The sequence below is a fragment of the Dipodomys merriami genome, unplaced genomic scaffold, assembly GCF_024711535.1.
Source record: "Dipodomys merriami isolate MVZ:Mamm:240054 unplaced genomic scaffold, mDipMer1.0.p SCAF_5, whole genome shotgun sequence".
NCBI classification, from domain to species: domain Eukaryota; kingdom Metazoa; phylum Chordata; class Mammalia; order Rodentia; family Heteromyidae; genus Dipodomys; species Dipodomys merriami.
In genome coordinates, this window is record NW_027206068.1 from 74,239,884 (window position 1) to 74,264,226 (window position 24,343).

The 24,343-nt window shown below is 40.9% G+C and overlaps 1 protein-coding gene across 20 annotated transcripts in view; it reads right to left on the reverse strand.

Moving 5' to 3' along the window:
• Ezh2 (enhancer of zeste 2 polycomb repressive complex 2 subunit) overlaps positions 1-24,343 on the reverse strand; it is a 65,745-nt gene that overhangs the window by 29,009 nt on the left and 12,393 nt on the right. For 10 of the 20 annotated variants that reach the window (XM_069996989.1, XM_069996979.1, XM_069996986.1 and 7 more), the window contains exons 2-3: positions 10,014-10,137; positions 9,336-9,464 (exon numbers count right to left, since the gene is read on the reverse strand). In XM_069996989.1, coding sequence (XP_069853090.1) covers positions 9,336-9,464; positions 10,014-10,130 — 246 coding nt within the window. In that variant the 5' untranslated portion in view covers positions 10,131-10,137. Of the gene's footprint in view, positions 1-9,335; positions 9,465-10,013; positions 10,141-24,343 lie in introns of those variants that run through there. The other 10 variants (XM_069996994.1, XM_069996984.1, XM_069996992.1 and 7 more) reach the window with 2 other exon arrangements.

A 24,343-nucleotide genomic window follows, 5' to 3' on the forward strand; every position in this document is an offset into this window, starting at 1 on the left:
ATTTCCTATCTTATCATGCAATTTCAACATCATAACCCCAACAAGTGAAAAACAGAGGTTCAGAGAAACTAAATTTACCTAGCCAGAAAAGTAAACTACAAAATCCAGATTAAAACTTAAGTCTTGACCTGCAATATCCAAGAGCTAATTATTACTGTGTTGTAATTCTTGCCCTTCAACTCATAGGGCAAAATCACTATCATAGCCCAGCAATATATGCTATCTAAACACCAACATGGCATCAGCACAGAACACCTCCTCCACCAGCTTCTTCCTTACTGTCATGCCTTCTTTCCTTCTCTCATTAATTAGGTATTTTGGAGGATTGTAATTACTAAATAAAGTATAATATATGGCCTACTGATACTATGTATAGAATCTATTTCATTTCTTAAAAGCAAACTTGTCAGGGTTTTTATTTATAGGAATAAATTAATTCTGTGTCTTTAATTCTGCAGAGAAACTGTCGCTGAAGCTTAGAGAGCCTGTCCCTGGTGACTTACACCTATAATCCTAGCTACTTAGAGGCTGAGCTCTGAGAATCAGTTTGAAGCCTGCCCAGGCAGAAAAATCTGTGAGGCTCTTATCTTCAATCTTCAATTAACCAGCAAAAAGCCAGAAGTGGAGTTGTGTCTCAAGTGGTAGAGCAGCCTTGATCAGAAATGGCTAAGGGACAGCACCCAAACCCTGAGCTCAAGCCCCAGCGCTGGCATTAAAAAAAAAAAAAAAAAAAAACTGCTTGGGAGTAGTTACCTCATCAACTCCGAGGTTCCCATTTGTGTAAACAGCATCTGACTCTGAGGTGTCACACATAAGGCTAGATGGTTGAATATCCAACTACACGATAGGAAGGGTGTTGGCTTTCCTTCCAATCATACATGTTTGCTCTGGGCATACCAAATGAGAGCTGGGTTCCTCTGTGAACAGGAAGAACTCACAGAAGCACAGAAGTAAGAAGACACCAGCTACAGCACTAAATACTACTTCCAATCCCATACCTCCTCCATATTCCCAGATCTGAGTCATAGAAGAATCACCAAGGGACAAGAAATAAGCTCTCTGAAGGCAAAAGCAACTAAGCCAAAGTGTGGTTTTACCTTTCTGTCTTAAAACAATACTCACTCTAAAAAAAAAAAAAAAAGGAAAGAAGACACTCAAAAAAGTGTTTCTGGAATCAACATACTGCATTTGCTGACTCTTGCTAATGGGGAGTTGGAGCTATTAAAAGTTCGGAGAGCACCTAAGTGAAAACTGCGTCTGCCCCATCCCTCATGAGCTCTGCAGTCAGAGCCTCTGCAGACTACCCACTAGAATCCACTAACCACTCATAACTGGATCCTTCCCATTTATGAAATAATGCTCCAATGCACCACTATTTGCTGGTAAAACAAGTTTGGGAACTCTTATGTAATTACTTAACAGGAAAATTACTCAAAAATCCCAGTTACTTAACAGCAACTTATACTTTCTTTGAAAATGTGTCATCCTTACGGTTTGTGTAAGTGCCCCATCACGTGGAGCAGTGACAGAAGCAGCACTTCACCTGATCACTTACGTGTCCTCAACTCAGGAAATCATGAGGAGACCTGGATCAGCACATTAAGCTCTCTAATTCTAGTTCCAGCTTGAGGATCACACAAGGAAATGATTAGATGATTTGTCAACAATAGTGAAGAAGGAAAAAACCCAGGCATCAAGGATGCTGCATTTTCAGAGAAGCACAGCTGACTGCTAAGGATCGATAAGACTTACATCAACCAGCTGGTACAAGAGGCGACTGTGTGGCTGGACCACTGGGAGCTGGAGAGGGAAGTCAAGCCAAAAATAGTAGTTGTAGGAGTACACAACCAAACTGAGACTCTTGGCAGAAGACTGGCTCCAAGGAAAAACAGTGTTATGGAAAATCGTAGAGGGAAGAGCAGGTGAATGGCCTGCAGGGAAGGGAAAGAAATTAACACACCTACTATGTGCCAAGCACTGTGCTAGAGAATTACCAAAGTTAACTCCTTTAAATTCACAACTTCCCTGTGAGGCAGATAGGACTTCCCACTTTAAGACAGGACTTTCAAAAGGACAACAGCTATAGCTATCCTGTCTCTGAATAATTTTTAACATCGGAGAGATTAAGCCCAACTTCCATAAAGGGGCAGGGTACGGGCAACTAATCAGACAAGTAGGCAGGTTGGAAAAATCATGTTTTTAGATACTAGTTGGTCCACTTAATTCATACAGAGACACAAGAAACCGTGCTGTTGTCTAATATCCTTTAGCTTTCCCACGTGAGAACGGGAGAACAGTGCGGGAAGATCATTGCCTCGTAGGGAAGGGTCAGGAGTAATAACCAAGTCTACAGAAAGAGCTGAAGGCCATCTCTGCAACTATTCTTCCTTCAGGATTTGAGGGAAGAAAAGGTAACACACACCCAGGTCTTAAATTAGCCATTCTGGTGAAATGAGTACATTTAATTTTAATTCAGACTACTTTTAGGTGAAGAACTGAAGAAAAAACTGAAATGAGACAAATACCAAGTTTGGATAAAGAAGCTCACTAATGGTGGTAAATTTCCTAACAAGATTTAGAAAGCAAAAGAGAAAGGGGATTGAAAGAGGAATTCTTGAATAAAATGAGTGTCTCAAACAAGAGAGGAGCAGAAATAAAAATGAGAGGAAAAAAATCCAGGTAAATCTTAATGCAAATATGCTAATGGAAGCAATTAATCAAAGATGTTGGTGTTAAGGAATAAAAAATGGTTCATCTAACACTGTAAATTATTTCCATTCTTGCAGTTATTAAATGTTTGTAACAGAGTCATTTCAGATTGGGAAAAGATCGTCCACCTAGACCATAAGGCTGTTTATTTCCAACTGTACTTTGTTTTGTATCAGTCCTTCTACTTCCTCCTGGGGGGATAATATGCCTATTTAATAGAAAACACAGACCAGGCAGAATACAACGTTAGGAAATTTAGACCCCTAAAACCTCTCCCAGAACCTCAGTTTCAGAAGGCTGACTCTGAAGGACAGGAATCTTAAAAACACAATAATCTTAGGTTAAAAAACAAGGCAGTCTGTGTCTGAATGGAGCTGTTAGGGTGAATTGCCCCTTCATTACACGTAGCTCTCAGAATAGCAGTCACCAAATATAAGCTGGTAAACTCTAACACACACACACACACTCTCTCTCTCTCTGCATACACAAACAGACACAGACAGACAGACAGACAGACAGACAGACAGACAGACAGACAGACACACACACACACACACACACACACACACACACACACACACACACACACACACACACACAAATATATATACTAAATAGAGCCGGGCGCCAGTGGCTCACGCCTGTAATCCTAGCTACTTCGGAGGCTGAGATCTGAGGATCATGGTTCAAAGCCAGCCCGGGCAGGAAAGTCTGTGAGACTATTATCTCCAATAAACCACTAGAAAACAGGAAGTGGCACTGTGGCTCAAGCAGTAGAGCAATCGCCTTGAGCTGAAGAGTGTAGGGACAGCGCCTAAGCCCAGAGTTCAAGCTCCACGACTGACAAGAAAAAAAAAAAAGTATATGTATGTGTATATATATATATATATATATATATATATGTATGTATGTATGTATATATATATACACACACTAAATAGTACATGTTTATATATATATATGTATGTATATGTCTATATATATAGTAGGAAACCAGAGCAAAACTCATCTATTACATGCAAACTCCAGTATCTAACCCAAAAATGGCCCTATGTAGACAAAATAAAAGTTTGTGTTTCTGAAAGAAAAAAAACTGAAACAAAAATTTAAAAATGGAACCAAGTGTTATGTGAGTCCACGGTTTCCACAAGCCGGGGCAGCACTGGTGTTTCAAAGCCTTACTGAAAGGGAGAGTATCCAGATCACCACTAGAAATGCACAAGCAGAACTGCAGGACTGTCCCAGGACTGTGGTTGAGCCATTCTCAAGTCTTGGGATCGAAGGCCACCGACAAACTGACAACTGTCCACAACTGTCCACTGATTAGCCAATAAGGAGCGCTGAGGCAACTGGACAGCTCACTTTTTATGCCAAGGGAAATTCTCAGTGGGGTGTATAATTATTAGAACACCAAAATGAAAACACAAAACTAAAAGATGGGGGCTGAGAAGGTGGTTCAATGATAAGAGTGCTTGCCTGGCATGCATGAGGCCCTGGATTTGATTCCTCAGCACCACATAAATAGAAAAGTGGTGCAGTAGCTCAAGTGGTAGAACACTCACCTTGAGCTGAAGAGCTGAGGGATAGTTCCCAGGCCCAGAGTTCAAGCCTTATTACCGACAATGAAAGAAAAAAAAAAATTAAAGATGGGATGATTTGAAATCCTTTTTTTTTTTTTTTTTGGTCTGTCGTGGGGCTTGAACTCTGAGCCTGGGCACTGTCCCTGCACTCTTCAACTCAAGGCCAGTGCTCTACCACTTGAGCCACAGCGCCACTTCCGATTTTCTAGTGGTTTATTGGAGATAAAAGTCTCACGGTCTTTCCTGCCCAGGCTGGCTTTGAACCGAGATCCTCAGATCTCAGCCTCCTGAATAGCTGGGATTACAGGCTGAGCCACCAGTGCCCAGATTGTTTTGTTTTTTTTTTTTAACAGTCTCTCTTTTGGCCAGTTAACCTGCACCATGGTGCTCTCGTTTTTGTTTTCGATTTGCATGGCTCGATTTGCAATCTTTTTTTTTTTTTTGGTGGGGGGGGGGGAGGGAGGGGAGGGTCCGGTTGTGAGGCCTGAACTCTGGGCCTGGGCGCTGTCCCTCAGCTCTTCAGCTCAAGGCTAGCGCTCTACCACTTGAGCCACAGCGCCACTTCCGGCTTTTTTCTTTTTTGCTTATGTGGTACTGAGGAATTGAACCCAGGGCCTCAGGTATACAAGGCAAGCGCTCTACCACTGAGCCACCTTCCCAGCCCGATTTGCAATCTTTTAAGTGGAAAAAAACTTCCTAAACTCATAAGAAACATAAAACCTTTTTCAAAAGGGGAGGGGGGAGTACTATATATAACCAAACATAGCAAAATATCAAAATGGAAAAAAAAAAATTTTAACTAGTATTTCCAACTAAAGTCTCACATATCATTAAAGGCCGTTGAGACCCTTATCTCCAATAAACCACTCAGAACACCGAAAGTGGCACTGTGGCTCAAGTGATAGAGCACTGACCTTGAGCTGAAGAGCTGAAAGACAGCACCCAGACCCAGAGTTCAAGCCCCACTACTGACCAAAAAAAAAAAAAAATCTCAGACTTTCCTGCCCAGGCTGGCTTTGAACCGTGATCCTCAGATCTCAGCCTCCTGAGTAGCTAGAATTACAGGCATGAGCCACCAGTGCCCAGATTGTTTGGGTTTTTTTTAATAGTCTCTCTTTTGGCCAGTTAACCTGCACCATGGTGCTCTCGTTTATGTTTTCCTCATAGCTAGGATGATATACTATGCCAGCTGAAAACTTTAGATATTAAAAAACAAAATCAAAGGAAGTATCCAGGAAAAAGTATCTTGCAGTTTCTAGCAAGACATGAAGAAGATGGGGGGCGGGGGGATGTGGGGGGGAGAGGGAAACTAATGAAAACATCAAGAGAATCTCCAATGGCAACTGCTTCACTAAAACTAGAAAAAGACACTGAAAAAATAGGACAACTAATAGGAAGCCTTACAGAAAATAATTTTTACTGGTTCAGACAAAGTAATAACCACCACACAGAAATCAATGATTTCTAAATAGCCATCTATTATGGCAATGTGGTAGGACATCTTTTAGCCTTATTGTTGAATGACATTTTCTTTTTTGTTTGATTTGGTTTGGTTCTGGGTTTTTTGGTGCCAGTCCTGAGGCTTGAATTCAGGGCCTGAGTGCTGTCCCTGAGCTTTTTTGCTCAAGACTAACATTCTACCACTTGAGCTACAGCTCCACCTCTGGCTTTTTGGTGATTAACTGGAGATAACAGTCTCCTGGACTTTGCTGCCCAGGCTGCCTTAGAACACTAATCCTCACATGTCAGCCTCCTGAGTAGCTAAGGTTACAGGTGTGAGCCACCAATGCCTGGCTGAATGACAAATTAAGTTGGATGTTCCTTAAAAAGATTAACTGGGACTTTGAGGACATGGCTTAATTAGTAGAGCACTTGCCTAGTAAGTAACAAGGCCTTGAGTTCAAATTCCAGTATAAAGGAAATAAAACATACAGTCACAATTTTCAAGTCAGAAGGAGAATACAAATTAATGAACAAACAAACCAGGAAAACAGTGGTTCTACCAATAATCTAGTAACAAAATAAAAAGTTCCTGCATCTAAGTCAATGCCTACAGCGGAATTCCAGGAGGACAGAAAGTCAACTCTGGTTAGACATTCTTTACAAAAATAACCTAAAATTCATTGCAAAATTTACTATCTCCTTCTACAACTACAAAGGGAGTAAAAGCATAAGGCTTGTTTGAAGGCTAGAAAATGCTGTTCATCTGTCATGTTGCAAAGACTCTCAATTGAAGGTGACAGCACTTACATAAAAATAAGCAGATAACTAAAATAATTCCATCTATGCCACTTCAAATGGCTTATAGATATCACATGTTTGGATGCAACACTGCAGTCTGAATTTCTGCCAAACCATCTCTGTAAAACAGGCTTTACTTTTATTTTTCTCCTCCTGGTTGACCTATTTGATACTCTAACTTCTAAAGCACTTAAAGAGGAAGGAAGGAAGGAAGGAAGGAAGGAAGGAAGGAAGGAAGGAAGGAAGGGAGGGAGGGAGGGAGGGAGGGAGGGAGGGAGGGAGGGAGGGAGGAAGGAAGGAAGGGAGGAAGGAAGGAAGGAAGGAAGGAAGGAAGGAAGGAAGGAAGGAAGGAAGGAAGGAAGGAAGGAAATGTTCAAACAAAGAAAGAATCATCGGGAAATACTCTCATCCAAGAAGTCTGGAAGAGATTAGACTATAGTATCAGTAAAGTCCTTTCTGGTTAAAGTCATGAAACTTCATGACTTATTGTGGCAATACCAAGAAGCCTACAAATCTTCACAAACTACAAAATCTTCCTTTTTCAAAAATTATTTACAATAGATTCAGGGGAAGGGCTGTTGGGTTTTAGGGGTCAGGGTAGGGAATATAAAAGATGAATCATTTGAAAAGAAGCGGCAGCAACAGGGCTCAACAGAAAAACTAATGACCTTGACCAAGTCAGAGTTTGGGGCAACAAAATTAAATTCCTCAGGCTGAGGGCTATTTTCCTCTTTCTACCCAATATTTTGTTTAAAAAAATTAATTTCCTCAACTTTTCTGGGGTACTGTAGGAGTACTAAATTTTGAAAGCCATTTTATTAAAATGCTAATCTCTTCACAGTATCTCATAAATTCCCACATCAAAAAAGAATGTTTACATTCAATAACTTCACTTGACAAACTAAAAACACAATTTAACTAGTAAATAAATATTTTCTTGAGTACTTGATACTCCTCAATTTAATAGCAATATTTTATCAGGAGCAATTCAAGCTGCACATAAATAATGGACTTTACTACTCCATATTATGTAAAATGTATTCTTCTGAGTGATATCAGATGATCAGAGAAAGCAAAGTGACTTTATGGCTATAAGGCTGTAAGGGTAAAAGGCATAATCACTATAAAGATGAAATGAAATTGCATACAAAGGACCTAGCACAATGCTGGAAATAGTGCTGCTGTTAGCTTTTATTATATACCTCCATAATGCTGTCAATAGCTCCATAATATTGATAATGTATATCAAATATAAGTATTTCATGTTATTTCCACCACAGTCCTCTAAATTTCTAAGATTTATTCCTCCAGGGAGAAAATTTAATTTTAAGGGTTTTTTTACCTCAAAATTTCCCAAAAGCCACCAGACAAACTTTCAAAGAGAATAAGCTCTACCCATGCCTATTCTGAGAATGTTACCCTTAGTGTTAATAAAATGCCATTTACTCTAATATCTAGACTCTGAATCAAATCATGAGGAAGATGTCAGCACAAAATACATATTTATCAACTGAAAGTCAGGCTTTAAGGAGTTGTCACCTAGCTGGGCACTGATGGCTCACATTTATAATCCTAGCTACTCAGGAGGCGGAGGAAATATGAGGATGTGGTCTGAAACCAGCCCAGGAAAATCCGTGACTCTTATCTCCAAAATAACCAACAAAAAGCTGGAACTGGAGGTCTGGCTCAAGTGGTAGAGCACCAGCTGTGAGAAAAAAAGCAAAACAGAAGTAAGGACCTAAGTTTAAGCTCCTGTAGCAATAGACACCAAAAAAAAGATTTTCACCTGACAAAATGAATAGATACTAGGAACCGTTCCTAATTATCTACTGCCATCAAGATGACCAAAGTCATCATTCGCATCATGTCTGCAACTACTGAGATGTCACATTAACTGTTTAAAGCCTGTATGTCAAACTATCTTGATAAACCCATTGTAGTTCATTACTGGTTATTTATTTCTTATAATAAAATTGCGTTTTTTAAAATGACTGCTCACTGAAAATTATTTTTAAAGCTCAGTTTATATGCTTTTCATGTTTAGATATGCAGATAAACATCTACTACATAACTTAATCTTGATTCTTAAATCTTTACCCCTTCCTTTTCCTTCAGCTTTCAGGTAATATCCTACACCGTGTCTTTCTTTAAAACATAAGCTACTTAAAACACAAGTGCCTATACCAGAACCCCACTGACTAGTTCTATCCTGTTTAGGATTCTGCCATTTTCCTCTCATCTTGCTGGCAGATTCATTGCTTTCTTTGAAAACAGGAGATGCCTGGAGTGATTACGATCTACCTCTCTCAGGAAATGCTATAGAAAAAGAAATTCCAATCCCAACAGTGAATTTTTAAATTCTTATTAAAAGCCTAAAATTTTAAATAAAATATAACCATCTTAACCCATGGATAGATAAAGAAAAATTTCTCACCACATGGTTAATTCATAGTGGAGAAAAGGAGAATGAAGGCAACTATGAGTCAGAAAGCCTTGCTCTAATTCTGATCTGATAAGCACATTAAGAATATTTGAGATAAGAGTTGTTTTTTGTTGTTATTTTAAATTAGTAGTCTTACAAAAACTAGGACTGTACCCATAACAAAATATATTCTTAATACTTAGAACTCTAAGGAATTGCTACTAGTACAATGTAAGGCATCCATTAACAATTTTACACTAAAAAGGAAATAGCAATAAAAAGAAGGTCATCCTGAGGACAATGACTTTCTTCCAATAAACCAACATTCCAATAAGCAGAAAACCAAAATGTGCTGGTAATGACAACACGTTGTGTTAACCAACCTCCCTAGTCCCGCGCAATGAGCTCACAGAAGTCATGATGTGCACAGGTTGTATCCTTCGTTGTTTCCATTCTTGGTTTAAGATTTCTGTTCTTTCCAAAATTTTCTGGCGATTAGAACTAAACATACTCTAAAAAAAAAAAAAAAAAAGAGACGGGGGAAAGAGAAATTGTTCGTTGTTAGAATGTGTAACATCTCTAAAGCAGGTTAAAAAATATAATTACTCAAAAAATGTCAGGAACATTTTCTCAAATGCATATAGATTATATGAATGAGGCTATCATTTACCACATTCAAATAATAAAAATACCACATGTATTATTTCATCCCAAGTGAAAAAGCAACAGGAAATTATTCCTATCCTTTCTTTGTTAACTGTTAAAAAATAGTAAGGAACAGTTATGAAACACATTTCTTTGTATTTGGGCCCTGAGTCTACAAATGAAATGCAAAGATATACTTTAAAAAAAAACTGATTTCCAAATAGTATTTCCATTATCATTAGTGTGACAACACAATGTTAATTAAGACAGATTAAGAACCTCAGTTTCCAAGTCTCCAATAGCCTCACTGTAAACCTTGGCTGAAATGTACTATTTCAAATTATAATTCATTTAACATGGGAGGAGGGGAACTAGCCCAAATTGTATATGCATTTCCATGAAAGATAGAATTATACCTTTACTTCATCGGCTCGTCTGAACCTCTTGAGCTGCCTCAGTCGCATGTACTCAGATTTTACACGCTTCCGCCAACACACTGGTCCCTTCTCAGATTTCTTCCCAGTCTGGCCCATGATTATTCTAAAAGCAATGATTTCACATTAAAATCACTAATTAACCAGCCTGAATGTCTTTTAACCCCCAGAAAACTAAAAACAAACAACATATACCATTGAGATTTATAGAAAGGTGCTGAATTGATTTTTATGGTTAAGACCTTAAGCTATTTTAAGGATTAAAACACTTTTATTTACAAAAATTCTATACTTCAAAGTAACAACAGTCTTACAGAAGTATGAGCTCGTTACAGGAATTAACTATACCATACCACAAGCTGCTTTTTACTGTATGAGGTCCACCTAAGTGGAAGCAAAAACATGCACAAGATTCTTTTCTCACTAAGATAGCTATTATAGAAACAAGATGTGATGTGTAACACAGAGTTGACTCTCCATAGCCACAAGTTCCATATGCAAGGCCTCCAACCTAAGATCAAAAATATTTAGAAAAAATGTCTCCAGAAAGTCCCAAAAACAGAACTTGGAATTGGTTGTATGCCAAGCACGCCAATGAATGGGTTCAAGGAAGTCTCCAGCCATTTCACAGAGGTTCAATCTCTCAATGCTTGTCCTTTGGGCACTGGTCACCTCACATCTCATTTTGCTCTGTGTAGCTAGGTGTCCACAGAGGGTGTCTTTGTACTGAACATGGACAGACTTTTGTCTTTGTTCCCTACGCAAAACTGTACAAGTCTAACCTAACAACTCCTCCCACAGCACTGTAAGTAACACAGAAAGCCGGGCGCTGGCGGCTCCTGCCTGTCATCCTCGCTACTCAGGAGGCTGAGATCTGAGGATCAAGGTTTGAAGCCAGCTGGAGCAGGAAAGCCATGAGACTTTTATCTCCAATTAACCATCAAAAAAACAGAAGTGGAGCTGTGGCCTCAAAGTGGCCAAAAAAAAAAACCCTCAGGGGCAGCACCCAGGCCCTGAGTTCAAGCATCATGACCACAAAAAAAAAAAAAAGAAAACAAAAACAATTTAACCTAGAAATGACCTAACATATACAGACAACAAATATCTTGCCATTTTTTTGTAAAGAGGCTTTAGCACAGATTCTGGTATCCAAGTAATGCAACCAATTCCCTTCCACTAATGAGGAACTACTGCAATTGACAGAGATGAAAGTGAAAAAGTAGAATTCACATGGAACATAAAAAGTGTAAAACAATAAAACGGGACATACAATGAACATACAAATTAAAATATTCTCTCCCACATGTAAGTTTTTTGTTTTGTTTTTTGTTTGTTTTGTCAGTTGTGGGGCTTGAACTCTGGGCCTGGGCACTGTCCCTCAGCTCTTCAGCTCAAGGCAAGCACTTGAGCCACAGTGCTACTACCAGTTTTCTGAGTGGTTCATTGGAGATAAGAGTTTCATGGACTTTCTTGCCCAGGCTGGCTTTGAATCACCATCCTCAGATCTCAGCCTCCTAAATAGCTAGGATGACAGGTGTGAGCCGCCAGCACCCAGCTCCCATGTATAAGCTTTATCAAGGATTTTAGTATAAGTGTTGAAGTAGAAGAATTTGGGGGGGGAGGGTTGGTAATGGGAGGCCTGAACTCTGGGCCTGGGCTCTGTCCCTCAGCTCTTGAACTTAAGGCTAGCACTCTACCAACTTGAGCCACAGCGCCACTTCTAGCCTTATCTGCTTATATGGTGCTGAGGAATCAAACCCAGGGCCTCAAGCATGCAAGGCAAGCACTCTACCACTGAGCCACCTTCCCAGCCCGAAGAAATTTTCCTCTTCTCCATGCAAGAAACGGGCGTTAAAGACTCCCATGCTTCCTATTTAAACACTGTGATAGTCTGTTTTTCTGCTTCTTATGCCACTTCTATTCACACCAGATATACCTGTTAGCAAGAGCAAAGAGGAATACATCAACTGATTGCAAAGTAAATGTTAAGTCTTATCTTTACTTGCAGGCTCTAAGAACCAATTATGTTTGTGGGAAGACAGCCATATAGTTCACCCAATGTCTAGTTTACCTTAAATCTAACAAAGTGTCCTTTTCTAGAACACTTTCTCCTAAAATTATTTAAAACATACTGTATCTTCAAGAGATTAGAAGGACAGCTTACGGTTGGGGAGTGAAAAAGTTCCTAAACTATGTAATGATTTTTTATTTATCTTAAAAGCAAGAGGAAATCAAACTGTTTTAAAAGGGGAGGTGTGGCTATTCATTCACGTCTGAAAAGACCAAGCTGACAGCATGTAGTAACCGGCTGTGCAGCAGTCTAGTCTCTAAACAAGAGGGGACACACGCTTTAGACAACACAGGCAAGGAAAGAAAAGTGAACTAAAGTTACTGAGGCACTAAAGGCATGGCTCAAGTGGTAGAATACCTACCATAAAACAGTATGAAGCCCTCAGTTCAATCTCCAAAGTACAAAATAAAAATTACTTAGGACATTTTTCCACCATGATTTAAATATGACAAATGAGGCGGGGGGAATGACTTTCCAATATATCTGAGTTACCTACATAGAACTTCATTTGCATTTGTTATAACACCCTCAGGAATAGAGAGAACTTCTGTGGAGATTTAGAGGGAGAGAAAAAGCCCTGAGGTTGCTGGATATTGGGATTTGAATATGAAACATCACCCACAATCCACCCAGCGGTGAGTGCCAGCGGGTGGCACTCATCTGGGCAGCGACAGAGACTGGCAGGCAGGGTCCGCAGGAAGCAGGCCCCGATGGAGGGAAGGCGTGTCTTTGAAGGGTGAGGGCACTGATCTCTGCTTCCTAGTTGCCACAAAGTGAGGAACTCCCTCCACTACAACCCTACCACACCAGCACACACTGCCAAACTCATGACACAAAGCAATGTCCTGAAGCCTTGAGCCTTGAGTTGTTCCTGCAAGTACTTTAGCAAAGCTATACAAAAGTAAGATGCCCAGGGTATCTTCCTTTTTCTCTCACTAGCCACAATGGGTATCTTTCTTCAGAATACTCAACCACCAATGGGACAGAGTCGAAAGAAGCAAAGAAATTCCTTTTTTTTTTCTTTTTTTTTCTTTTTTTTTTTTTTTGTCGGTCATGGGGCGTGAACTCTGGGTCTGTCCCTGTGCACTTCAGCTCAAGGTTCGAGCTCTACTTATTGAGCCACAGCACCACTTCCTGTTTTCTAGTGGTTTATTGGAGATAAGAGTCTCACAGACTTTCCTGGCCCAGGCTGGCTTTGAACCAAGTTCCTCAGATCTCAGCCTCCTGAGTAGCTAGGATTACAGGCGTGAGCTACCGGCGCCCAGTGAAATTCATTTTCTTAAGCATGGAATAAGCATTATGAACCAGGCAGAAGGTACACAAAGTTGAATAAAACGAATATGAAAAGAATGTGGCTCAGTGATAAGTCTTGCCTAGTATACGTGAAACCCAAGGTTCAGTTCCTCAGCACCACATAAACAGAAAAGGCCAGAAGTGGTGCTTGGCTCTCAACTGGTAGAGTGTGTTAGCCTTGAAAAAAAAGAAGCTCAGGGACAGTGCCCAGGTCATGAGTTCAAGCCCCAGGACTGGAGCCAAGGGGAAAAAAAAATACAATCTTGCTTTTATGGAACTTATATACTCCTAAGAAGTTTTAAGACACGCAAAAAATAAAATACGTCTCATTTTTTGTTTGCACTTAACCATAGACAATAAAGCCAAATATAAATTTTTTTATTATTTATTTTGGGGGGGGGTCCGGTTATTTATTTTTGGGCCTGGGCGCTGTCCCTCGGCTCTTCAGCTCAAGACTAGCACTCTACCACTTGAGCCACAGTGCCACTTCCGGCTTTTTTCTTTTTGCTTATGTGGTGCTAAGGAATCGAACCCAGGGCCTCAGGCATGCAAGGCAAGCGCTCTACCACTGAGCCACCTTCCCGGCCCAACCAAATATAATTTTTTAAGCTACATTATAAAATTTATATGTAAAAGGATTTTGAGGCAAGAAAAGAAAACTAGGAAATACAGGATGGAAAGCTGACAAATGAACTCAACCCCAAGCTGGGCTGATTCCAACACAAAGGAAGAAGGGAAGCAAACGAAAGACCTGAGCAGGAGAAAGCTAGACAGGTGGCAACTAAAAGCGGAAGGATCTGGTTGGTAGGTAACGAATGGATTATCAAAGTGACCCCAAACTGCACATTGGTTCTCTGCTCTGCTCACCCAGGAAGGAGCCACCTCCATCCTCTTCCATCCTTCCAGACTGATGGAGGCCCGAAAAGCACATAGCCTCCTAACCTAGCAGGTAGCCAGGCCACAGAAACTGAAGGATCCAGTCATCTTCCCCGTAAAGTACAAACTTATTCCACTTATTCCTAAACAGGCCTTTACCCTACCTCTTTGTACTCAGATGTCAATGATTTAAAAACTTAAGAAAGCTGAAAAGGAGCAAAGAAAGTCTCTAGGCACTGCCAGTGGGTCCTGCTGCTTCACTGCCAGTGGTCCCTGATGCTTTACAAGGTCTTAACACATCTGCCAAATCAAGGCAGCAGCCCTCTACTTCATCTTGCCAAGTACAAGTCTGTTTCTACTTGTCTAGAAAAATGAAATAATAAACTACGAATACTATTTATCTTTCTAAACCAAATTAAATAGCATTAACTATTCCTCTTAACTGAGTATTAGGCTAAATAAAGTCAAATCCAAACAAAAAAATGACATATAGTATGATTACAATATCTTTCCTAAAAACCATTCACTGCATGACCAGATTGCCATAATATTGCCTATTTTGACAGGCACCAGTGACTCACACCTGTAATTCCAGCTACTCAGGAGGCTGAAATTTGAAGAACAAGATTGGAAGTAAATGCAGGCAGGAAAGTCTACGATTGGCATCTATTCTCCAATTAACCTCAAGCTGGAAGTAGAGCTGTGGCTCAAGTGGTAAACTGCCAGCCTCAAGACTTCAAAAAAGCTAGGGGAACTCAGCACCCAGGCCCTGAGTTCAAGCCCCACCACCTGAGTGCGCGCATGCGCGCACACACGCGCGCACGCACGCACGCGCGCACACACACACACACACACACACACTCCCATTTTGAAAAATCAGCCCAGTCCTTAATAGTATTTAAATGTTTAAATGCTTAAATGTTAATAGTATTTAAATATTTAAATGAAAAGTATATTAATGACATCATAAGTAAAGATAATGACATATAACTATTAATTACCTCAGGGATGGATCTTAGATCTGAGGGGAAATGCTTGTAATATTCAGCCTTTGGAAAGGAAGACTTAAGAATTCAAGAAATCAGATGCAAAATGTTATGCACTAAGAGAATCAGGATTCAAGAAAGATAAGGTCAGAGATGAAAGCACACTTCATCTCATCTACATGCTTTGATCGCTACATCTGTTAGGATTCTGAAGCCAGGCCTAGTCTAATTCAAGAGAAAGTGTTCTCATGATTAATAGTTCCTGTAATGAATAGAAGGCAAAAATGGACCCAGCAGCAGTCTCCATTCCAAACAAACCACATTCAGACTCTAAGTCCTATACTAGAGCACAGATTCCAAAGCCACACTACCTGGGTTCATACCCCCATTCTCCCATTTAACTAGCTGTGCATGAAATTGGCCAGGTAATTTAACACCTCTGTGCCTCACTTTGCTCATTAAAAAGAGCTTAATTCAACAGCATCAACCTCATAGTCATAATGAGAAGTAAATTTATAGAAAGTCATAGATAATGCCTGGAAAAGAGTAAGCACTCTATGGCTATCAACTAACAAAAATGACAAATAAATAAGATCTTCAATTTAAATAGGTTAGACAACAAACTAACATTGAAAAGTTACAAGATCTCAGGTTGGAACAGACTATACAATAAATCCAAATGTATTACACTCTCATAACTTCTTAGAAAAGCGAGAGTGCTAACCTATGTAACTTTTGAAAATGTTTCAACTAGACAGAAGAAGGTTAAGACAAAAAGAACTGCACTAAACATCACAAATGTGTGTCTCACAAGGGTACATCTTTGTAATATGAAAATATTCTACATCTATACTAAAGTAAAACGTAGGTAATATAAGACAAATTTCTCAGAGAAAAATAACATAAAACATTCATGATAAAAACTGAAGATACACACACGAAAAAGACACTCTTGTGTTCAGAATGGGAAAATCAATAGTTAAAAAAATCCGTACTATGTACAGTGATCTATAGATTAGATGTAATTCCTATTAAAATGCCTCTATGACCATCTGTCTACCTGAGAAGAGGGAAAAATAATCCTAAAATTCATGTGGACTGCGGGGAGCCGGGGCTAACGCCATTACATGGCGCCGCCCACTCCCTTCCAGCGTTGAGGTAAACAACTCCATGTTAGGCAGTGCTTGGCGGGTCCTGGGCTTTGTGCATGCGTGAGCCACGTAGAGTCCCCAGCCAATCCCGTGGCACTTGGTGACGGTGAAAGGCAGACGACCAATGATAGGACGACACGTGTTCCTATTCCCTATATAAGTGGCCATGTTTTCTGTGCACGCTCTCTCGCGCTCAAGCTCTCCTACAAGTAAGAAGGCTCTCCAATAAAGTGTGATCTGAGAAGACTCCTGGTGTGGTGGTCGTTCTTCCTCGCTGGTCGAGAAGGCATTCGCCGCAGTGGACCTTCTAAAAATAACCAAAGTTGCCAAAACAACCTTGGTTGAGCAAAAAGAACAGAGGAGTGCTTGGTTTAGATGGCTCATACCTGAAATTCTAGTTACTACTCATGAAGCTAAGTACAAAGCCAAACCAGGCAAAAAAAAGTTCAGGAGACTCCATGTCTATTTAACCAGCAAAACATTAAGCTGGGGGCTGGGAAGGTGGCTCAGTGGTAGAGCGCTTGCCTTGTATGCATGAGGCCCTGGGTTCAATTCCTCAGCACCACATAAGCAGGGAAAAAAAAGCCGGAAGTGGCACTGTGGCTCAAGTGGTAGAGTGCTAGCCTTGAAGTGAAGAGCTGAGGGACAGTGCCCAGGCCCAGAGTTCAGGCCCATGACCAGACCAAAAAAAAAAAAAAAAACATTAAGCTGGATTCATTGTTCAAGTGGTAGAGTGCCAGCAGTGAGCAAGGTGAGCAAGCTCAAAGCCCTGAATTCAAGTCTCATGCCAGTACCACCAAAGAAGAAAGAGGCATTCCACTACCTGACATCAAAATACAATACAGGCTATAATGGCAAAAAAAATAGAATGAGGCTAGAGGAATGATTCAAATGGTAAAGCACTAAGCACAAAACCCAGAGTTCAACCTCCCCTAATACTGAAAACTGCAAAGCACTAACATTAAAAATGATCTACAGACCAACGGGCCAGGGGAGAGCCTAGAAGTATATTCATGATCTACAATCAAGTGGTTTGACTAAAGTGCCAAAACCATGCATTTAGAACAGTAAAAGGTACTTGGGGAAAATGAGTGTCATACAGGAGAAGAGACTACACTCCAACTCTTCCAAAAATCAACGGGGGGGGGGGGGGGGGGGGTTGAGAAGGCATGGGAAGGGGAAAAAAAGGAGGCAACAATGCTTGATAAGAAATGTACTCATTACTTTGCCCATGTAATTGTAACCCCTCTGTACGGTATTTTCACAATAAAAAAAAAAAATCAACTCAAAATGGACCACAGGCTCAAAGACAGACCTGAAACTATGACACTCCTTTAAGAAAACATAGGGAGAGCCAGGTGCCGGTGGCTGACTCCTATAATCCTGGCTACTTTGGAGGCTGAGATCTGGGGATGGTGGTTCAAAACAGCCTGGGCAGGAAAATCCATAAGACTCTTATCTCCAACTAACCACCAGAAAACCAGAAGTGGTGCTGTGGCTTAAGTGGTAGAGTGCTCACCCTGAGCTGAAGAGCTCAGGGGCAGCGCCCAAGCCGAGTTCACGACCCACTACCAACCAAAATAAAATAAAAAGAATACGTAGGGAGAATGTGTTAGAACACTGGAATGAGTAACGAGCATTGTTTTATTTTTTTCAATGCACGCCTCTACGATGCTGTGTGTACGGGAGAGACAGCCTGTATGATGGCACACCTATTTGAGATGACGATCCATTTTAAGTTATATCATTAGGAATACAACATCTGAATCAAGGGGGTCAACTCTGCCACCAAGGTACTTGGACTGATCAAACAAATCAACCGATGATGTATATTTCAGAGCTAATAGTTGTTTTTAAACTGGTCCAAGAAAAACATCACCTTTGCCCCCAGCTAGGAGCCTACGACATGGAAAAGAGCATCTGAATAGGGAGTTGAACAGAAAATGTCTACATATTCATTTCATTTAACAAGTATTTATTGAATTTCTAATATATGGCAGGCTCTGTGGCAGGGTCTACAACAGAAATTAACAGACAACAATCTATGAATAGACCTACAAGAAAAACTGCCTTTCCCATCAAAATAGAAAACTTACAAGTTCCTGTTTTTGCCTAGTGGCTTGGCTCTCGTTAAGGAAAAGAGGAACTGCTTCGGGATAAGGAAGGGTTTTGGAAATTTAAGGTTTTGTCTTAAACTGGTGTCTTTTCAAGATGGAATTAAGACACATCAACCAGCAACAACTCTAATAACAAATAATAACAAATAACTCTAATTAACAAATCTAATAGTAAAAAGTCAATACTTTTCTCTAATAAGAATTCCAAAAATAACTAAATGTCCATTTAATTCATTAAGATTTCAGGAATTCTACAATGCCTCAATGATCAACAAAGCTTTACAGTCTCTTCATTGACATTAAGACTGGCATATAAGAATAGCTAGCTGGCACTGTTCTGCTTAGTATATCCAATTATCCTGAATAAAGAGGACTAAAAGTTAAGTAAGATTGTATTATAAAACATTTATGCAAATAGTATTTCTCTGCATTAAGATACCAATTTATTATAAAACTAGTCTCAAGGCTATATCATTCTATTGTAAGCTCTAACATTTGCTGTTCAGCCTTAAAACAAGATTGTTTAAAATGTATGGCTAATGTAATGGCATTTAATAAATATGCTTTGGTTTTACCACATGGAGTTTGTATCTGTACGTTTTTAGGAATCATGTTAATAAAATCAAAATCAAGTTAGTTGTAAAATTCCATTCAAAACAAGTGTTAAAAAATACCATATTAGCTGGGCACCGGTGGCTTCTAGCTTCTTAGGAGGCTGAGGATCAAGATTCAAAGCTGGCCTGGGCAGGAAAGGCCATGAGACTCTTATCTCCAATTAACCACCAGAAAACCAGAAGTGGCGCTGTGGCTCAAATGGTAGAGCACAAGCCTTTGAAAGGATCCTTCACATCCATCCCAGGGAACCACACAGAGGCAGGCAGGCACAGGAGAAAGATTATTACAAGGTTTATTAGAAGAGTGCCTGGCAGCCTCCACTATCTAGGTAGCAGCACAGCAGGGTCAGAGGGTAGGAAGTGAGATAGGTGGGAGCTCTGGTGGGTCTGGGTAGAGAGAGGGAGGGGCCATTGCTTGTCAGGAACTCCAGGGCAGGGAGGAGCTCAGGTCTGGGTGGAGCTGAAGATCAAAGGTGGGCGTAATGCTTATAGCCTAAAGCAAAGAAAACACAACAACAACAAAATAGCTCTGGGAGGGCTGGGAAGGTGGCTCAGTGGTAGAGCGCTTGCCTTGCATGCCTGAGGCCCTGGGTTTGATTCCTCAGCACCACATAAGCAAAAAGAAAAGAGCCAGAAGTGGTGCTGTGGCTCAAGTGGTAGAGTGCTTTGCCTTGAGCTGAAGAGCTGAGGGACAGCGCCCAGGCCCAGAGTTCAGGCCCCACGACCGGACCCAAAAAAAAAAAAAAAGCTCTGGGACAGTGCCCAGGCTGAGTTCAAACCCCAGGACTGGCCAAAAAAACAACAAAAACAAAAGCTGGAAATATAGCTCAGTGTAGAAGGCATTCCTAATATGCACAAAACCCTGGGTTAGTTTACCAGTACCATTAAAAAAAATTTAAAGTTAGAAAATTATGGTAATTTAGCAATTTTAGCTGAATGATAAACATAAACTTGACCATTATAGCAAATGTTAGATTCTTCAGTTAAAAAAAAAAAGATCACTTTGCTCCTCCAGCAAAAAAGTTATTTCATCGAATTCAACATGGAACTCCTTTTGTTTGAAAAGTACTACAAGTTGATAAGAAAAGAAACCAATTAGGAAAATGAATTATAAATACTTTAAAGAATGTGCTTGAACAACAGATAAAACAGATACACTAAAGTGACATCTAAAGGGTTTATTTGTACAAAGGGATTTCAATTCAACAAGTCAGTTTATAAGTACAATTGTCCTTGATTAATGTCATCCCTTCCATCATTTTCCCCACCTTTCCCAACACTATCCATACCCTCAAGTTACCTGGTTCCATTTTTACACATGTACACTGAATATAATGACTGTATTTGCCCTCTTCTCTCCATTCATCTTGCACAATTCTAACACATAGAGCAAAATTTTAGAGAAAGTACAATTTAGGTGAGTACAGAAATCTATTGCTGTTTTAGCATGAGATGAGGACAAAATCTGAAGCTCATGGCCTGCTCTCTACAGGTGTCTTACCAAGGCCTCAGCCACAGAGAGTGATCCAATTGTTTACAGAGAAGACAGAGAACTAATGGCTCACACCTGTAATCCTCTCTACTTAGAGGGCAGAGATCTGAGGGGTAACCACAGTTCCAGGCCAGCCAGGCCAGGCATAAAAGTTCAGGAAACTTCATCTCACCAATGGCTGAAGGCAGTGGCACAAGCCTGTTCTCCCAGCCACAGGGGAAACACAACAGCCAGCAGTGGCCTGCAGTGTCACCACAGCAATACAGGAAAGCCAGGCTAGCCTGGGCATAAAACAAGATTCTATCTCAGGGGGGAAAAAGTGTGTGTGTGTGTGTGTGTGTGTGTGTGTGTGTGTGTGTGTGTGTGTGTGTGTGTGTGTGTGTGTGTGTGTGTGTGTAAAAAGTGTGTGTGTGTGTGTGTGTGTGTGTGTGTGTGTGTGTGTGTGTGTGTGTGTGTGTGTGTGTGTGTGTGTGTGTGTGCCTGCAGATATGAAGATACACACGTTGGAGGTATGGACCTGGCAACCACGAGGAAGAGTTCAAAACAAGCTACCACTGCCCCTAAAATGTACACCAACAACCCACAACATAATGTTCTCCTTCCAGAGGGAAAATGGGCTCTTACAACAAGCCAGTTATAACTCCTGAAGTTATCACCTACCATTTCTAGACTAAAACTAGGATGTGGTGGAGGTGGAGAAGGCATTGCTAGACCCATAATCCCATACAGGAAATGAACAAAATGGAGGAGTGGGATGAGTGGCTACCATTCAAGCAATGCAGACTCCAGACGGCTTTTTTAGTAGTCTAGATTTAAAAGTTGGTATTTTCTTTCTAGAGGCTATCTCACCTTTTATTTGAGTAGCTCTAGTAGGATATTTATAACATCACTGGAGGGCCATACAAAATTACCAATACAGACGATGAACAGCCAAGAAGCATATTGTAAGGTCCACTCCTGGATGGTGAGCAGACTCCACCCTCCTCCCAGCAAAGTCTCCACCCAGTAACTGTGTTACCTAGGCAACTGGCACACCTGGAAGAGATCACATCTGCATCTGCGGAGGTCACATCTGAATTTGATGTGGCCACACCTTTCTCCGCCCATACCCTAGATAAGGCTTAGCCAGGCCCAGACACTCTCTTTTGCAGCCGGGTGGAGGCCCAACAGGGCCAGGTGCCAGTCGGAATGATGAATAAACCTACCCCTTACCTGAATACCACGTGCATGGTGCGGCTCTTACTCGGCCACCTCTTTTTAAAAACCTAACATAGGCCGGGCGCTGGTGGCTCACGCCTGTAATCTTAGCTACTCAGGAGGCTGAGATCTGAGGATCTCGGTTCAAAGCCAGCCCGGGCAAGAAAGACCGTGAGACTCCTATCTCCAATAAACCACCAGAAAACCGGAAGTGGCGCTGTAGCTCAAGTGGTAGAGCGTTCACCTTGAGCTGAAGAGCTGAGGGACAGCACCCAGGCCCAGAGTTCAGGCCCCACGACCGGACCAAAAAAAAAAAAAAAGAACTTAGGATGCTCTGGTACAACTTATAGAAAAGGTAACGATAACACCAAACATGTATGCACTGCCCCGTGACCAGAAGTCACATGTGCCTATGGGGGAATCAGCCCAAGGCTTAGCTCTCATCAAATTCGAGTCTTTCATGTACCAAATGATTCCTTGGGCCTTATATGGAGTATGGACCAAGCATTCCCCAACCCAGCGTTGGGGAACTGAGGTACGCCACCCATAAAGTACTTTGAAGGCATTTTATTTTCTATACTGCAACAGTCACCAAACAAAGGCAAAGGAAACTTTTATTTCTTCAACTAAAATTTTAAATTCTGTAAGTGTTAGAAACTAGTAAGTTTGAAAAAGCCAGCTTAGATTTGGTTATGTACAAAGCTAGTGCAGTCAAGCAACTCAGTGCCTATTCTTTGTGGTAAAACCTTTTAGGTTCTATTACATCCGTAATGCAGAGACACAAAAGAAAAAACAGGCCTATAACCAGCATTAGATGTTTTATGAATTGATTAATTTATAAGGACTTTGTGAGAAATACACATAATACATATAACCACAATTAAGTGCCAGCTAGGGAGAATCACACAACCACCTCTAATGGTAATATGAACCTAAGCCAGTATTTCCCCAACTCTCCAGAGAAGTTTTAATTGGGTGACAGAAATCAAGCGCGTAGAGTCCCAGGATTTGAGCTTAAAAAGGACTCTTAAGGCAACAAAAGCCTGTTGATACAACCTTGAAGGTCCATTGGTTCTAAGCAAGTTACTGAACGTTCAGCAGGCCTCCATTTCATCAGCTGCAAAATGAAGACTCGCTTTCTGTAGGAAAATTCTTTATATGCTCATCTCATTTGTTTCACAATGAAGATGAAATCCAAGGTGTACAAGCCACAGAAATACTAATTTAATGGCACAACCACACTTACAGCCTTGTATGTACGGCGCACGTGTGTGTACATGTGTGTGTGTGTGTAACATCATACTGTTGATGGGAAAGAAAAAAGTCTATAGAGAACTATCTTTATTATAGCAATTTAACTTGAAATCTCTACTTCAGGTAAACATTCTTCAAAGAGGCAAAATTACTAAATAAAGGACAACTGCTCAACATTGAAGAAAATCCACCTTTTCTACCAAAGTGGATGGCTTACATATTCCTGCTCTGCCCCGGTGGCTAGCCTCTTGTTGATTATTCTGCCAACACAATAACAAGGAAAGGAAAGAGATAATGCTTTGGAATAAGCATAGGTTTTTGAAATGTAAGGTTTTTGTCTAAACTGATGGTTCCCAAAAGGAGTAAGACACACCCTAGATTGTTCAAGAAAGGAACAAAGGATGTGAATAATTAATCTTATGGTCTATTTATGGAGATATAGCCTACCCTCTTAAAACTACCCAATCAAGAACAGACAGTGAACCTGAGCTCCCACAATTCAGCAGAGGGGCAGGGCTTGCCGAATTAGGGATAAAAAGGGAATAGCCTGGGCTGGGAAGGTGGCTCCATGGTAGAGCGCTTGCCTTGCATGCATGAGGCCCTGGGTTCAATTCCTCAGCACCACACAAGCAGAAAAAAGCCAGAAGTGGCACTGTGGCTCAAGTGGTAGAGCTCTAGCCTTGAGCTCAAGAGCTGAGAGCCCAGGCCCAGAGTTCAGGCCCCACGACCAATAAAAAATAAATAAAAAAGAACAGCCTACCTGCTCTGTGAGCTTGCTTGCCAGATTTTTAGCTGATGATGTGCACTCTGCCGTGTTGAGTTCCTTTCAATTTGGTATCCTTATTCCTATATAACAGCCTAACATCCCTAGACATTTCTAGCAAACCCCTTCATCCTCCATGCCTGTCCCAAAAATATTATTTCTGCCATCTCCAAATACCCCTGACCACTCCAGATGGGTAGTTTCCACCCTTTTCTGACCCATAATTCTCATGGTAGCCTATCTCACTGTATCCATTAAAACAAGGTAGTCAGCTGGGCAACCATTGCTCACGCCTGTAACTCTAGCTACTCAAGAGGGCTGTGATCTGAGGATGACGGTTCAAAGCCAGCCTGGGCAGCAAAGTCCATGAGACTCTTATCTCCAATTAACCACCAGAAAACCGTAAGTGGCACAGTGGCACAAGTGGTAGAGTAGCTGCTAGCCTTGAGCACAAAAGCTAAGCAACAGTGGCCAGGCCCTGAATTCAAGCCCCAGTAG